General features: G+C 40.2%; 1 protein-coding gene across 21 annotated transcripts in view; it reads right to left on the bottom strand.

Annotated features, from left to right (window-relative positions):
• The window catches only part of MYO18A (myosin XVIIIA), a 361,012-nt gene that overhangs the window by 104,389 nt on the left and 240,407 nt on the right, over nucleotides 1–16,216 (bottom strand). For all 21 annotated transcript variants that reach the window (XM_033921174.1, XM_033921173.1, XM_033921154.1 and 18 more), the window contains 3 exons: nucleotides 14,631–14,785; nucleotides 853–976; nucleotides 398–598 (listed from right to left, as the gene is read on the bottom strand). In XM_033921174.1, the coding sequence (XP_033777065.1) occupies nucleotides 398–598; nucleotides 853–976; nucleotides 14,631–14,785 (480 nt within the window). The remainder of the gene's footprint in view (nucleotides 1–397; nucleotides 599–852; nucleotides 977–14,630; nucleotides 14,786–16,216) is intronic.

The following is a 16,216-nucleotide window of genomic DNA, read 5'->3' on the forward strand; positions in this document are numbered from 1 at the left end:
TGTGGCCCTCCAGGTACTATTTTGAGGCCCTCGGTATGTTTATCATAATCACAAAAGTAAAATGCAACAGTTTCTTGATCATATGTCTCTTTAGATATAAATTACAATATTATTATTAAAACTTAGCCAAAAGGAAAGATTTATAAAATATAAAGAGTTTTACCTCATGCAAAATTGTCATTTCTTTAATAAGACATTAACTATTTTATCTGAGGCCCTTCAAGTACTTACAAATCCAAAATGTGGCCCGGCAAAGGGTTTGAGTTTGAGACCACTGATCTATACCATCAACTGGATTTTCCTAGCCCATCCTCTCAAAATTGTCTAGGCCCACCCTATACCCTCTATCTGCTTCAAGAACTGGAGTATCCTGGTCCATTTCTTCTACACACTGTACCTGCTCCAACATCTGGATTGTCCCAGCCTGCTCATCCAACTCTTCCTCTTGATCTTTGACCTTGGCCTCCAGGTCTCGCAGTTGTTTCTTGACCTTGGCCAGGGAAGCCTCATCTTTGGACTCCTGAGAAGAGATGTCCTGGAGCTCCACTTCCAAGTGATCCACCTTCTGAGTAAGCGTGCTGATGTCAGAGTCTTTATCCTGAAGTAGCCAACAACAGAAAATAAAATTATTTATCAGATTAACAAGTACATGCACATATCCAAATCATCTGATCCAGTCCAGTTCACTGTTTTCTTTATTTGCAATTTAACACTTTCTGGGACTAGTAGTTTAAGCAGATTCAGTATATATATATAAAAAAAGTTTTAACTGCAGAATGATCTTTTGCATGCTGGAGACAGAGAAGGGAGGTGGCTAAGCTATAGAAACAGAATCCAGGACCCTGTGCTCACCTCAAGTTGTTGCCGGAGACTAAAGAGCTCTGCAGTGATAACATCCCGCTCTCGACTCAGCTTTTCTCTCTGGTTCTTTTCCCTCTGCGTCTCTTCATGTACCTGTGACAGTTCACTGTCAAACCTGAACCAAATCAAAGCAAATGGAGAAAGGTTTGTGGTAGTAGACAACAATACCTCATGGGACAGTCTCACTGCAAGAAGGAAAAATGGGAATCCTCCTTTATGCCCAAACATACAAAATCTGCAGACCCACATGCTCTAGTCTACCCTTTCTTGCTTCCAGAGTACTGTAAACCCTTGAAGCCTTAGCTGACTAGGGTATGAGTACTCAGACCATAACTGGAACTGTCTCATGCAAACTCAAACCTTCCAGTTATCTGTACTTATGCAACTCTGTCTGTCTTCAGATGAGAGGGAAAACTGATCATTGCATATGAACTTTGGCTACTCACTTAGACTCACATCAAGTATCCAGTTTATTTGATATGTGACTCATCAAGTCAGGCTGTCTAAGTGGTCCACATCATAACACAGAGGGATTGATATTCAATCGGCTGCGCTCAGCACTTTGCTGGCGATTGCCAACTAACCATTGCCAGCCTTATGACTGGAAATTCAATACCAGGCCACATCCAGGCTTCATTACTGGATTTCTGGGTTTCTGGAGCCAGTTAACTGGCTATGGGGCACCGCATAAAGAAAGGATTGACTTTTATGTGGTTCTATTTATTTAGTGACCTTGGCCAATTAAGTGCCAATTATGCTCCCCATACGCCTCCAAATCAGCCAGTTTTCCTTTAGGTGTTAACTAGTTAAATGTTGCTGAAAATGACTGGTTAGCCCCGAACAAACGATTTAACTGGTAGGAGTCATTTCTGGTTGGTTAAATCACTTTGAATATTGACCCCAAAATGTACAACAAAAACGCAGCAAATAAATTCACTACAACGAAATAAACTAAAACTGTTAAAAAAATAATCTTACCTTCTTTTATCCTCATCCCTAGCTTCCATCCCCTCCCCATCTTTGCTTCTCTTTCATCATTATCAGTCTACTATCACAGAGATGTGACATGGTGCCAGTATGGGGAAGGGGGATTACATCCTCCCCAGAGATGATCCTTCTTCTCTCTCTACCATTAATAAACCTTCAATTTTCCCGTTGCCTTTTATTTATTTATTTTGTAAGTCTTTATTCATTTTCAATCTTACATCAAGTGTACAAACATCAAAACATATCACTTGACAATCTTACTATTTTATCTTATAATACATAAAATTACCACCCTCCCTTCCCATCATTCCTTCTATTATTTTCCCAATATGAATAATAAAATTTAAAGCCTCCCCTTTCCTTACATTAGACGGTGTATATTTCAATAGAAAATGGTATTTACTCATTACAATAAGAAGTTAATGGCTCCCAAATTTTATTAAAATTCTTATAGTTCCCTTGTTTTATAGCTATTGTTCTTTCCATTTTATATATGTGACATAATGAGTTCGTACAGTCAATTTAATATCCAATTTGCAAGTTCTTCCAGAATTAATCCAGGTACCTCTCCTCCCTTGTAACAAAAAAAAAAAAAAAAATTAAACCCCAAAACTGTTGTAACTTCACTGGAAATGTCCAGTTAGCTCTTTTGTAATCCGCCTTGAACTGCAAGGTATAGGCGGAATAGAAGTCCCTAATGTAATGTAGTTCCACCAGAAATTATAATTGAGTCTATTGTAGTTTTTCCAATTACTTGTGATATGCTGAATGGCAACTCCTGTCATTATCAATAAAAGTTTATTATTATTTGATGATATTTGGCTCTTTTTCCTCATTGACATACCAAATAGTACTGTATCATAAGATATTGCCTGTTGCCTTTTATTGATATTTGCCCCTTATAGATTATTTATTTATTTATAAAACGTATTGCCTGCCTATAACTAAGTGGGTTTAAATAAATTACAAATATACTCCTGCTCTTATAAACATCAGCTTTCCATGTTCATTGTCGCAGCTTTTCATTAGCCATAGAGTAAAAATCAGGGGCAACAAACAACAATCATTTCACAAAATTCAGTTTATACAGTTGGAAATCTGTTAAATAACAAAGATAATGGGAAAATCCAGGCTTCCCCTGTCCTGGGCTAGCTCCGAGTATAACTGATGACCAGTGATACAGGAGCACTGGCTTCAACAGTTAGTATTTCTTGATCTGTAAACCGCACAGAACCGTGAGGTCGTTGCGGTATATAAGAATCTATGTTATGGTATGGTATGCACTATGAGGGCTGTGCACCCAAAAACCACTACCTTCAAAAGCTGCTGCTGCAACTGACATCAAAGAGAACTACTTTGGAAGAAACACGGGTAATGCAACTTAGGGCTCCTTTTACAAAGGTGTTTTTAGCGCACCGGATTAGCGCGCGCTACCCGAAAAACTAACGCCTGCTCAAGAGGAGGCAGTAGCGGCTAGTGCCATAGCCCCAGGTACATTAGATAGATTGTGAGCCCATCGGGACAGATAGGGAAAATGCTTGAGTACCTGATTGTAAAACCGTTTAGATTACCTTGATAGGCGGTATATAAAATCCTAATAAAACTTGAAACTTGAACTATTCCGCGTGTTAAGGCCCTAACCCGCTTTTGTAAAAGGAGCCCTTAAAGTAACAAGCAGAGCAGCTACGGCCAGTAGGGAAAAGGGGAAATGCTGGCTGGAGTTTCTAAGTCAGCAAGAAAAAGGGGAAAAGAAATGAATGCTGATGGTGGAACATTAAAGCGGTGGTGCATGGGTGGAGGTTAGAGAGAGAGAGAAATGGGTGGGGCAAGGATGGTGAGTCAGACTGCTAGTACAGGGTGAGGAACATTTGACAGAGAGAAAGACTAATTTCATATGATAAGGGGGCTGAGAGACAGACAGACAGACTAGTTGGCATATGGTGTCACTAGCATATGCCATGATCACTTACTACTAGACAAAGAAGAACTCAAACCCCATTTACTTACCCCCCTTTCAAAGGTACGCGGTACAAGATGTATGACAACCTACTAGCGACGCAGGCAGCGAAACTTGACCACCCCATCTCCAACTTACTGACAACAACGAGCGACTTCAAATCATTTCGAAAAGAAATCAAAACTCTGCTATTCAAAAAAATTATCCAGATATCTTAACTCTTCCCCTTGTCTTTCTCCTCCCTTGTAATAGTCTCACCCCTTCTTGTAATTTTTTCTCTCTTAAGTATCAACCATGTATTCCACTACCTAACTTGCAAATCTTTTGGAAATATCCAGTTAGCTTCGTTGTAATCCTAATACCTAAACTGTAATGTTCCTGGAAATGTCCAATTAGCTTCTTTGTAATCCGCCTAGAACTGCAAGGTACGAGCGGAATAGAAGTCACTAATGTAATGTAATGTAATCACTTCTCTCTAAATCACTAACTTTTCTCTGTACTCTTTTCAAATCTCTAATCTTATAGAGTTACATGATGCCTGCTTACATAGTGTGGCATCATATACACTGAGATTCATAAACTTCATTATATAATAATAATAATAACAGCTTATATACCGCAATACCGTGAAGTTCTATGCGGTTTACAAAAGATTAAGCAAAGGTACAAATTGACTGACTTCAAGAGGGGAAGAAGAAAGAGAAGTAATTAGACAGGAAATTCATTGTTGAGGAGAAAAGTGATCAAAAGGACAGTAGGTATAAGTTTATGTATATACATTAATTATTTTTATTTTTCCATTTTTTCATTTGTATGGACCTTCGGATAATAACTGGACCATAAATAGTGCCCAGCTATCTCTTGTCTTCATCAGTCCACTTTATTGTTTTATTTAATCACAACTCAAAACTCTAAAATTCATTAAATTTTATTATTGTATCTGTAATTTCATAACTCCATAGCTATTTCTTCATTGCATTTCATTTCAATTTATTTCATTTCTTTACTTAATATCTTTTTCTTATTTAGTCTTATTAATTAGCTACTTAGCTTCGAGGTTAGCTCTCAAAAGTTCATCAATGCCACCTCTCCCGACATGCATGTTTGAAACAAAGTTTTTCTTCAGGGTCGAGGGAAACTGAAAAACATACTAGCATATGCCAATCAGCAGCCCTGTGGTCCCAAATGGATGGACCTTTCAGCTCTCCTTCAGCCTCTTTAGATTCCAACATGGCCCCCACTTATAAATGAACAAAGACCACTGTACATGGGCTTCATTTAACAAGTTCTACACTAGTCAAATATGAAGCTCAGCCCACACAGAAAACCTGTATTTTAACTGTCCTTGAATGTCAGGTAGTTTCCCTGCCAGAGTGCATTCTTTACTAGATCCTGCCTGCAGGCGCTGCCTGAAGCTAGCTAAATGATCTCATTCCCCTTCTGCTGTCCTATTTTATTTTATTTTATTTATAACTTTGATTTATTTCCACCCATCCATGTGTGTGATTTGTTTCTCTGCCACTGTCCCTACATAGACCTTGCTCTGGGGTATGACTTTTTATTTCTAATAAATGTGGAAATAAAAGTAAACAAGTTGTAGGTGAGTCCTTTTTATGTGTCTAAATACATTCTGGTCTAGTTTCCGAGAACCATCATTCCTTTGTCAGGTCAGGGCCTAATGACAATGGCAGAGCTTGTGAAAGCAGGTCAGAAATATATTGAGGTAATCCAATAAGGAGGTGCCACCTAAAACTTGTTGATCTAATTCAATACATAATAACAGGAAGATTAAGAGATGATATGAACCGGTAGACAAATTAAAGGAAAATTAAAAAAAGGTCATGCTGAGTGGGAGGAGCCATAATAGAACAAGGAGAGACCCCCATAAAAAAAGCAGCCAAATACCTGATAAGTATTGAAGGCACTAGTTGTAAAGAAATCAGCAGAATTCATAACATTTCACAGTATTCATTGCTGCCATCCAGAAAAAAAATTAGGCATTTGGCCGCAGATGGACCCAGAGCAGATCCTGCGCAGCAGAGACTTCTCTGTCTTGACATGCTCTGGGGCAACAGTGCAGACTCAGTTATTAAGTTATTTGATAGGAGGGGAGGTGGGTGGGTATTATTTTATTCATCTCATAATGTATATGAATATATTAATATTTTTGCTGTATTAGGATGGAATTTCTGTAATGGGAGGGGAGGGGATGGGAGGGTTTTCTACTTTAATAACAATTGTTTAGAGATAAGGAGTATTACATAATATTCAAGATATTATAAAATATAAATATGGAATGAAATGTTGTATTTAAAGTGTTACATGATAGTTCATCAAATGTGTATTTATAAGTTTATATGATTTTATTTGATACACTTGTTCTAATATGCAAAAATGAATAAAAAATTTAAAACATGCTCAGGGGCAACCGTGCAGACTCAGTTTCCAATTAAAATCTGTGCCACCAATTTAGTGTGTAACAAGTAGCAACACCTGAACTCATCCTCCAGACTGTCAGCTCTCCAGGACAGGAATCTTGTAATGCTGGTGGTGTAACTTGTGCAGCACTGTGTACTCTGATACTGGTCTGCACTTTATGAGTTACCCTCGACTGATGCAACAACATCTGGAATGTGAGCTGAGAATCCTACAGTTTTCCTGGATTTTGGCAACTCCGGGTCTTTACAATACAAATGGTGCAGGAGAAAGCAGAAAAGTCATGGGTTTGTAAAACTCCATAATATCTAGGTGCCATGGGTGCTGTTGGTACACATTGCAGCAGGAAGCTTATTGGATGTTCACACGCACTTTCAAGAAAACACAAATCTAGATGCCCAAAGACTAGCATCATGTGCTCTCAAGGGCATTACAATGTAATACTCAAACACAACAAGAGATCAAAGACTCGTAAAGCAAAATCCAACAAAACAGATATCAATCTACCTAGAATGGAGGAAAAAAGTCTCAGAGGTCCAGAGGTGAACAGCTATAACAGTATATGTCACAATACCTCATACTTGGATGCAATATCTTTCATAGGCACAAATATACAGTAACTAATCTAACTCATATACAGTAAGTAATCTAACTCGGCATGTTTCATGGATTGGTCACTGAAGTGAAGGCATTTCAAAAAATAGGTTCCTATTGGAGCCTATTCTATAAAGAAAAGTATAGAAACATAGAAAATGACGGCAGAAAAGGGCAACTGGCCCAACAAGTCTGCCCACTCTAAGGACCCTCCCCCCTAAGCACTTCCACAAAGTGAACCCACATACTTATCCCATTTTTTCTCTAAATCGAGCACGTTGCTTGCCTCAATTACCTGAAGTAAACCGCCTAGAACTGAAAGTATGTGCCTGCTTTCTGTATAAAATACTAGCAAAGCAGAACAAACACCTATATTAATTTGTGCTCTGATTTTCTCAAAAATAGATTATTGTAACTCTCTGTATAGGGGTCTTTCTAAGAATTCTTTGATTAGGATCAATTATCATGAATAAATTTCATGACAGTATTTTTCCTTTATTACAATCTTTGCATTGGCTTTCTGTGAGTAAACAAATCAAATTGAATCTATAGTTTTTAAGATTTCTGTGGGATGTGCCCATCTTACTTATCTCATTTAATTTCTCTCAAAGAGACTTGTATACAAAATAAGCTCTTACATTTTGCCATTCATTTCTTGCAATTTATTTCTTTCATCAAAGAAAATATTTACTTTTGCTGCAATAACCTACTGGAATTCGCTCCCTGTTCAACTTTGCTTAGAACAAAGTTATTTAAAATTCCAAAAAACAATTGAAAACATGGCTTTTTCTTAAACATTTTAATACTAGATAGTTTACATATTAATATAGTTAATTTTATTTAAATGTTTTGGTCTGCCTTGTAAACTGCTCTGAGCTTTGGATATGGTATATAAAATTTCTAATGTTATGTTATATTTTAGGTGTGAGCACACTGACTGCAAGAAATACAAGTAAATTATAGTGTTCTATAATTTATGCATGTGACTGTGTGCTCCAAATTCTACCAAGATTTACATATGCCCCACCTGTAGAGATGTCTAAACCAACTTCCCATTACTATCAGTCTTGGAGTGATGTTTGATTTTATAATGGCTGCTTCTCTTCCTCCTCCTTGTTTTCATTAGCCATAGAGTAAAAATCAGGGGCAACAAACAACAATCATTTCACAAAATTCAGTTTATACAACTGCGAGACCTGGAGGCCAAGGTCAAAGATCAAGAGGAAGAGTTGGATGAGCAGGCTGGGACAATCCAGATGTTGGAGCAGGTACTGTGTGCATGTGACTGTGTGCTCCAAACTCTGCCAAGATTTACATATGCCCCACCTGTAAACTATGTGCCAATGCATTTTGGCATCAGTTTATAAAATAGCCAGAATCTTGGTGCCCAAAAATATGTGCACTGTTGCAAAATCGCCCTTGGTGTCTTATATATGGCAGACATGGACATCCTGCTCTATGGAATATGGAACAAAGAAAGAGGCACAGGAGATGTCTAAACCAACTTCCCTTTACTATCAGTCTTGGAGTGATGTTTGATTTTATAATGGCTGCTTCTCCTCCTCCTTGTTTGTTTATTTGTATGAGCATGCTAAGGCTTGGTATCCTGGGGGGGGACATATCATATTTAGTGTAATTCCTTCGTTATCTTTCAGACAGGTTTCAGTGATGAGAAAAATGTCCCAGTTTTTTCTGCAAGGAGGTCATTTAGTAAGATATCTTTGTTATTTACTGATCTGGCATTTATGAGGGTGATGGAAAGGTTTTTTGCTGTAGCGGCGATTGGGGAAGTGGGAATTGGTGTTGGGCTGTGTAATGGGGGGAGGGGGTACATGAACAGAGAACTTTCCTTGTGGTTTCCATTTTTCTGGCTGTATTCACGACGATGGTGTCAGGTCAAAAGCGTGCCGGGACAAAGGCGCGCCCAGACAATTGAGCGCAGCGCGCACCGCCGCACCGCTCTAAATTACTGTTTTTAGTGCTCCGACGGGGGGGGGTGTGGGGGGGAACCACCCCACTTTACTTAATAGACATCGCGCCGCATTGTGGGGGCGTTGTGGGGGGTGTGGGGGGTTGTAACCCCCCACATTTTACTGTAAACTGAACTTTTTCCCTGTTCTTAGACTTCAACGCCCATAACGCCGGCACGATGTCTATTAAGTAAACTGGGGGGGTTTACTTAATAGACCCCCATCGGAGCACCTAAAAACTGTAATTTAGAGCGGCGTGGCGGCACGCGCTGCGCTCAATTGTCGGCGCGCGCTTTTGTCTTTCGTGCCGTTGTCTATGAACCATTCACGATGGTCTTCAGGCTACATGCCACAACTTTAAATTCACTATGGCCGAGCAACATGCTGACACCATTTTGATTTCTTTCAGGGCAGCAATTGCAAAAGTTAAGCTGATACCCTGATGCAGTGGGGAAGAAATTAATACCCACGAAACGCAGGCCATGTTGGTTGCTGGAAAGCGGCTTTAAAAGTATACTTCCCAACTCCCCAGATCCTAATGCATTTTCCAACTATCCAACTTTGTAATCTCCCTGGGAATGCCCAGGCCAATTCTTTTGTAAACCGCCTAGAACTGAAAGGTATTGGCGGGATAGAAGACACTAATGTAATGTAATATACTTTTATTAGCAGTTTATCAAAATATGGCATATCAAGGACTTGTTTTTGGACTTTTGATAAACTGCTAATAAAAGTATATGTAACTGGAAGTTGGTTTAGACATCTCCTGTGCTTCTTTCTTTGTTGTTCTGGTTTTACCCCGAGGCTTGGTACCTTCTTTCCTTTTTCTATGGAATATGGCCCATATTTATTAGGAAATTGGGTTAACTGCTCCTGGAAAATTGTGTTTTTTAAATTTCTCTCTTTTTAATTCCATTCTTTCTTCTCGCCTAGCAACAAATATAGAATTATTAATATAGAATTACAGAAGGTGGCACCAGAACATTCATATTAATTAAATCAAATCCCTTCAGTGGTAAGATGAAAAGCAAACATTCCATTTAAGGAAAAATACCCTGTAAGTAGCTGGCTGTGTGCCTGGATATAACAGGGTATATATAGTAAAGACTCAACCAAAGAAAAGGAGATGTTAAATGTGGAGGCAGATTGAACATAGTTAAAATGTCACAGTTAGACTACTCTTAACAGCCTGTATACTGGTCAAACAACAAAAAATTTGCACCAATTCCAACTAATTCAGAATGTTGCAGCACAACTGATAGAGGGCTGCAAACAGTACAACCACATCATATCCTTCTTATACAGACAAATTAAGTATCTATGATTTTTAAGGCCCTCAAACAAAATAGACCACAGTAGCTATAGAATACGTTGACCCTCTACATAACTTTGAGGACTCTAAGGTTCTCTCAAGGAGCTACCTGTACTCTTGTCCAAGGAAATTTCACACAGTGACCCCAACCAGCTAGCAATCTCAGGAATAGTCCCTCTACTAAGAACATAAGAAGTTGCCTCCACTGGGTCAGACCAGAGGTCCATCGCGCTCAGCGGTCCGCTCCCGCGGCGGTCCATCAGGTCTATGACCTGTGAAGTGGTTCCTGACCATTTCTATAACCTACCTCTACTTCTATTTGTACCCCTCAATCCCCTTATCCTTTAGGAACCTATCCAAACCTTCCAAACCTTCTGGAACTCACTCCTAGAGGGGCTACACCAAACTCAAGACTACCTCTACTTCAGGAAGCCGGTGAAAAGTGGTGATTTGACTATTTGAAGGTGTGGATAAACATGTGGATAAAGGTGAGCCGGTTGATTTAGGGCTCCCTTTATAAAGCCGCATAAGCGGCTTTATCGCACAAAACTTTTTAGCGTGCACTAACCCCTGCGCTAGCCGAAAAACTACCGCCTGCTCAAGAGGAGGTGGTAGCAGCTAGTATGGCCGGCAAATTAGCGCCCGTTAAACCGCTAACGCGGCTTCATAAAAGGAGTCCTTAGTGTATGCAGATTTTCTGAAAGCTTTTGACAAAGTTCCTCATGAGAGGCTCCTGAGAAAATTAGAGTCATGGGGTAGGTAGCAAAATTCAGTCGTGGATTAGGAATTGGTTATCAGATAGAAATCAGAGGGTAGGGTTAAATCAGTGGTCTCAAACTCAAACCTTTGCAGGGCCACATTTTGGATTTGAAGGTACTTGGAGGACCTCAGAAAAAAATAGTTAATGTCTTATTAAAGAAATGACAATTTTGCATGAGGTAAAATTCTTTATAGTTTATAAATCTTTCCTTTTGGATAAGTCTTAATAATAATATAGCAATTATAGTTAAAGAGACATATGATCAAGAAACTGTTTTATTTTACTTTTGTGATTATGATAAACATACCGAGGGCCTCAAAATAGTACCTGGCAGGCTACGAGTTTGAGATCACCTGGTTAAATGATCATTTTTGTCAATGGCGGAGAGTAAACAGTGGAGTGCTGCAAGGATCTATACTGGGACCGGTGCTATTTAACTTATTTATAAATGATCTGGAAACTGTAATGACGAGGGAGGTGATTAAATTTTCAGATGACACTAAACAGTTCAAGGTTGTTAAAACACTTGCGGATTGTGAAAAATTGCAGGCAGACCTTAGGCAATTGGAAGACTGGGCATCCAAATGGCAGATGAAATTTAATGTGGACAAAAGCAAAGTGATGCACATTAACAAGAATAAGCTGAAATCACAGTTACCAGATGCTAGGATCCACCTTGAGGATTAGAACCCAAGAAAAAGATCTGGGTGTCACTGTAGACAATACGATTAAACTTTCCGCCCAATGTGTGGCGGCGGGCAAAAGAGCAAACAGGATGCTAGGAATTATTAAAAAAGGGATGGTTAACAAGACTAAGAATGTTATAATGCCTCTGTATTGCTCCATGGTGCGACCTCACCTGGAGTATTGCGTTCAGTTCTGGTCTCCTTATCTCAAGAAAGATATAGTGGCACTAGAAGAGGTTCAAAGAAGAACGACCAAGATGATAAAGGGGATGGAACGCCTCTTGTATGAGGAAAGACTAAAAAGGTTAGTGCTCTTCAGCTTGGCAAAGAGATGGCTGAGGGGAGATATGATTGAAGTCTACAAAATCCTGAGTAGAGTGGAACGGGTGGGTACAAGTGGATCGATTTTTCACTCCATCAAAAATTACAAAGACTAGGGGACTCTCGATGTAGTTTCAGGGAAATACTTTTAAAACCAACAGGAGAAAATTTTTTTTACTCAAGAATAGTTAAGCTCTGGAACGCATTGCCAGAGTCTGTGGTAAGAGCGGATAGCGTAACTGGTTTTAAGAAAGGTTTGGACAATTTCCTGGAGGAAAAATCCATTGGCTGTTATTGAGGAAGACATGGGGGAAGCCACTGCTTGCCCTGGATCGGTAGCATTGAGCCACTGAGCTGGCGTTAGTTCTTGGCGCGTAGCGTGGGGGGCAGCGCGCGCTAAAAACCCTAGCGCACCTTAGTAAAAGGAGCCCTTTGCTTTTTGTACTGCAATTGCAAGTAATACAATCATAACCTTGCTCAATAGTTTATATAGTACAGTGCTCGAAATAAATACTTTTGATACAAAATTTTAGCAGGAATTTAAGTCTGTAAATTTGGGATGATAACTTCCTTAGGAATTAGCCTCTCTGTGAAGTTATGACAATAGCTGTCACTCTGCATGTGGAGCAACGTAAGCAACTATGCAAGCAACATGGCTTCTAGTTTCAGTTTTCATTAGCTGTGGTCCATTTGTGCAAACTATTTTCCTTGGCGGTAAAATATGGTCTTTCATTATTTAAATTACATTTTGACTGGGATCCTGGAACGGAACCCCCGCGAATATCGGGAGAGTACTGTCTCTTGCATGTTTATTTGTACACCACTGTGTGTGTCTGGTAGCGCTACAGAAATGATAAGTAGTTGTAGTCTGTGGGGTGGGGGGGTGTGTTCATGTCTGCCAGAGTCAGCTCTGGGGTGGGTGGTGCCCTGGATGACAGTGTCAATAATGCCCCCACCAGAGAGAGGAGGTGGATGGGTTGTGTCACTTGTGGGAGTGCATTCTGCCATATGGCCCTTCTCATATTCAGTACAGCAAATATATAGTCCCAACAAGAATCCTAGTTTCGGCATCTGACGGGACTATATATTTGAATAAAGGTTATTTGTCTTGGCTGTCAGGACATCTCTCCCTTGCCTCTTTTGCTGTACTGTTTGAAATCTGAGGCAAGGTACTTCTCTTTTGTCTTTGGTCCTTCTTATAGTCAGGCACATGTGGTATGATTGGTTGGAGTAGGAGACCTATACAGTGCTCCTGGACTGCACATGGGCTCACCCTACTTTAAAGCTGGCCTTGATGCCTATTTCAGGCCTTGGGTGGGGTTATGGGAATATATGTTTATGCATGTATGTATAGTGGGTTTGGCCTGTATTTCAAGAGGCTATGGAGGTGAATATAGGAAAGCAGAAAAATGAAGGCAGATAAAGACCATATGGCCTTTCCATTCTGCCATCCATGCAATCTGCTATCCTTTCCTCTCCCTTCCAGAACCTATATATGTGTTCCAAGCTTGTCTGAATTCAGATACAGTTTTCAGTGGGAGGAAGTGTGTGCAAACTTCTGGGTTGGGATGTGTGTCTGAAGTGGATGTGTCTGAATTTGCAAGGATGTGCTCCACATATTTCGAAGGCTCATCTTGCCTCAACAAGAGATTGTGCATTTTTTTTATTTAGCTCCAAGGCTGTGGAACAGTTTGCCTATAGAACTGAGAAAGGAAGAATCGTATATAAATTTTAAAAGACATTTGAAAGCCCATTTCTTTCAACCGGCCTTTTTAAATTGAAGGAATAAGTTTGGGACTGCAGTTTGTTTGTACTTTCCTTATTTTAGTTTGTGTTAATTAATTTTATGATTGTTAAATTGTTTGTTTTGGATGATTATGTATTTAGAAAAACAAACAAACCCCAAAACACTTTTTTCTTTCCTTTTCTATTTTGAATGGAGTTCTTTTCAAATTTGTTTTGAATTACATATTCTGTAAACTGCTTAGATCCTTTTTTAGTTATATTTAGCGGTATATAAAGTTTTTAATGCACATAAACTTATGCCCACAGTAGGGGGAGATGTTAATATTTTTGTTTATTAGATTTCTTGATATTCCGTCTTTCTGTGATACAACCAAAACAGTTTACATATTATGCACAGATGAATTCGAGCCCATTAGAGACAGAGAAAGTAAATTTTGAACCTGGGGGAAGGGAGGGTAAGTAACTTGCCCAGGGTCACAAGGAACTGAATGAGAATCACACTCATTTGCTGTGGTTCTCAGCCAACTAGACTAATATAAGAATAGCCATACTCAGTCAGACCAATGGTCCATCTAGCCCAGGGATCTCAAAGTCCCTCCTTGAGGGCCGCAATCCAGTCGGGTTTTCAGGATTTCCCCAATGAATATGCATTAAAAGCAGTGCATGCACATAGATCTCATGCATATTCATTGGGGAAATCCTGAAATCCCGACTGGATTGCAGCCCTCAAGGAGGACCTTTGAGAACTCTGATCTAGCCCATTATCCTGTTTCCAACAGTGGCCAATCCAGGTCACAAATACATGGCAGAAACCCAATCAGTAATAACATTCCATGCTACTAATCCCAGGACAAGCAGTGACTTTCCCACGTCTATTTGATTGATTGGTTTGATTACTTGATATACTGCTAAAAACTAAAAAGTATTATAGCGGTTTACAATTGTATTAACATTCAGTTCCATAAAACAATTAACAAAATATTTTTTGAAAAGGACATACCGCCTTTGTTTCTTCTCTAGCTCATGGTTACGACCTTGCTGTCCCTCAAGGTGCAGTTTGGTGTCCTGTAGTTCTGAAGTCAGGCGCTGGCACTTTTTCTTCAGCTGCTGTAGGGTGCGTTGTGATTCCTCGTTATCAACCTGTAAGTCTGCCAGCTGCAAATAAGCCAAGATGAGGGTGATGGGGCAAATCAGTGAAAAATATGGCAAAGGAGATGGACAAAAGGGATAACCCATCTGGAAATATGCAATTGAATTCTTGGGAGGGCACAACACTGGGCATGAACCAAGGACAATTGGGGGAAAGAGCACATAAGCTAAATACAACAAGGGAGAATAGTAAAGAGCACACAACAGGGCTGGTGGCAATGGATGGATGGATGACTGTAACTCCCTATTTAATGGAATGGCCAAAAAAGATCTCAAACGCCTCCAGCACGTACAAAACGCAGCAATCCACCTCCTACACAACCTCAACTACCATCACCAACCAACGCTGTGCTTTCAAGGCCCTGGTGATAGCACATAAAAGAATCTACGCCACCACCCCAGCATACATAGGATCCAAGCTAACCCTGTGCACCCCCACCTGCCTCCTCCGCTCTGAAACAGAGAAACGCCTATGTATCCCCCCAGGAAGGTCTCTCCTGTCAGAAACCGCCCGCAAACGCTTCTACAGCCACTTCATCCCCCATCTCTGGAACCAACTCCCCCCACAAATCAGACTACAAAGCTCTCTGATGACCTTCTGGAAAGCAGTAAAGACCCTCCTCTTCAACTGAAATTGTAACTGCAAACTACTCTTTGACCCCCTTATATTCCCCCTCCTTTCTGCACTATCCTGTACTTAAGTTGCTGTATAGTCTTTGAACTGTCCAAAATGTATTTAAGTTGCTGTATAGTCTTTGAACTGTTCAAAATGTACTTAAGTTGTTGTATAGTCTTTGAACTGTCCAAAATGTACTTAAGTTGCTGTATAGTCTTGTACTGTCCAAAATGTTTTCCATTGTGAATGTTGACTTGTAACCCGTTCCGAGCTACTGGGAGGACGGGATAGAAATCAAAATAAATAAATGCTGACACTGCCATGCACAAGGTTCTCAAGTCAATTCTAGAGTTGGATGGGGTTGGGGATGGCGCTGAGGCAACGCACACAAGCCATGAGGTAAGGGGAGACAGAGTCATGTCTAGGGTTACCAGACATCTGGATTTCCCTGGACATGTTCTCCTTTTGAGGACGTGTCCGGGGGTCCGGACGGCTTTTCAAAACCCAGCACTTTGTCCGGGTTTTGAAAAGCCTCCTCAAATCACGTTGGGCAGGAAGGAAGTCTGCGCATGTGGGGGTGGGGCTAGGGTAGGACTGGAGGCGGGATTAGGCCAGGGATGGGCAGTCCTGGGGGCAAGTCTAGGGGTCCGGATTTTCCGATTGGAAAATCTGACAACCCTAGTCATGTCATCACTTGTGCGTAACACCTAGTGGCCAGATTCAGGCCCCGCAATTGCAGTGTTTGTATTTATCGATGATGTTGATGTACTGCCTTTCATAATAAAATAACAAAGCAGATCGATTGCGGGACAGGAGGAGAG

The sequence above is a fragment of the Geotrypetes seraphini genome, chromosome 15, assembly GCF_902459505.1.
Source record: "Geotrypetes seraphini chromosome 15, aGeoSer1.1, whole genome shotgun sequence".
Taxonomy (NCBI): Eukaryota; Metazoa; Chordata; class Amphibia; order Gymnophiona; family Dermophiidae; genus Geotrypetes; species Geotrypetes seraphini.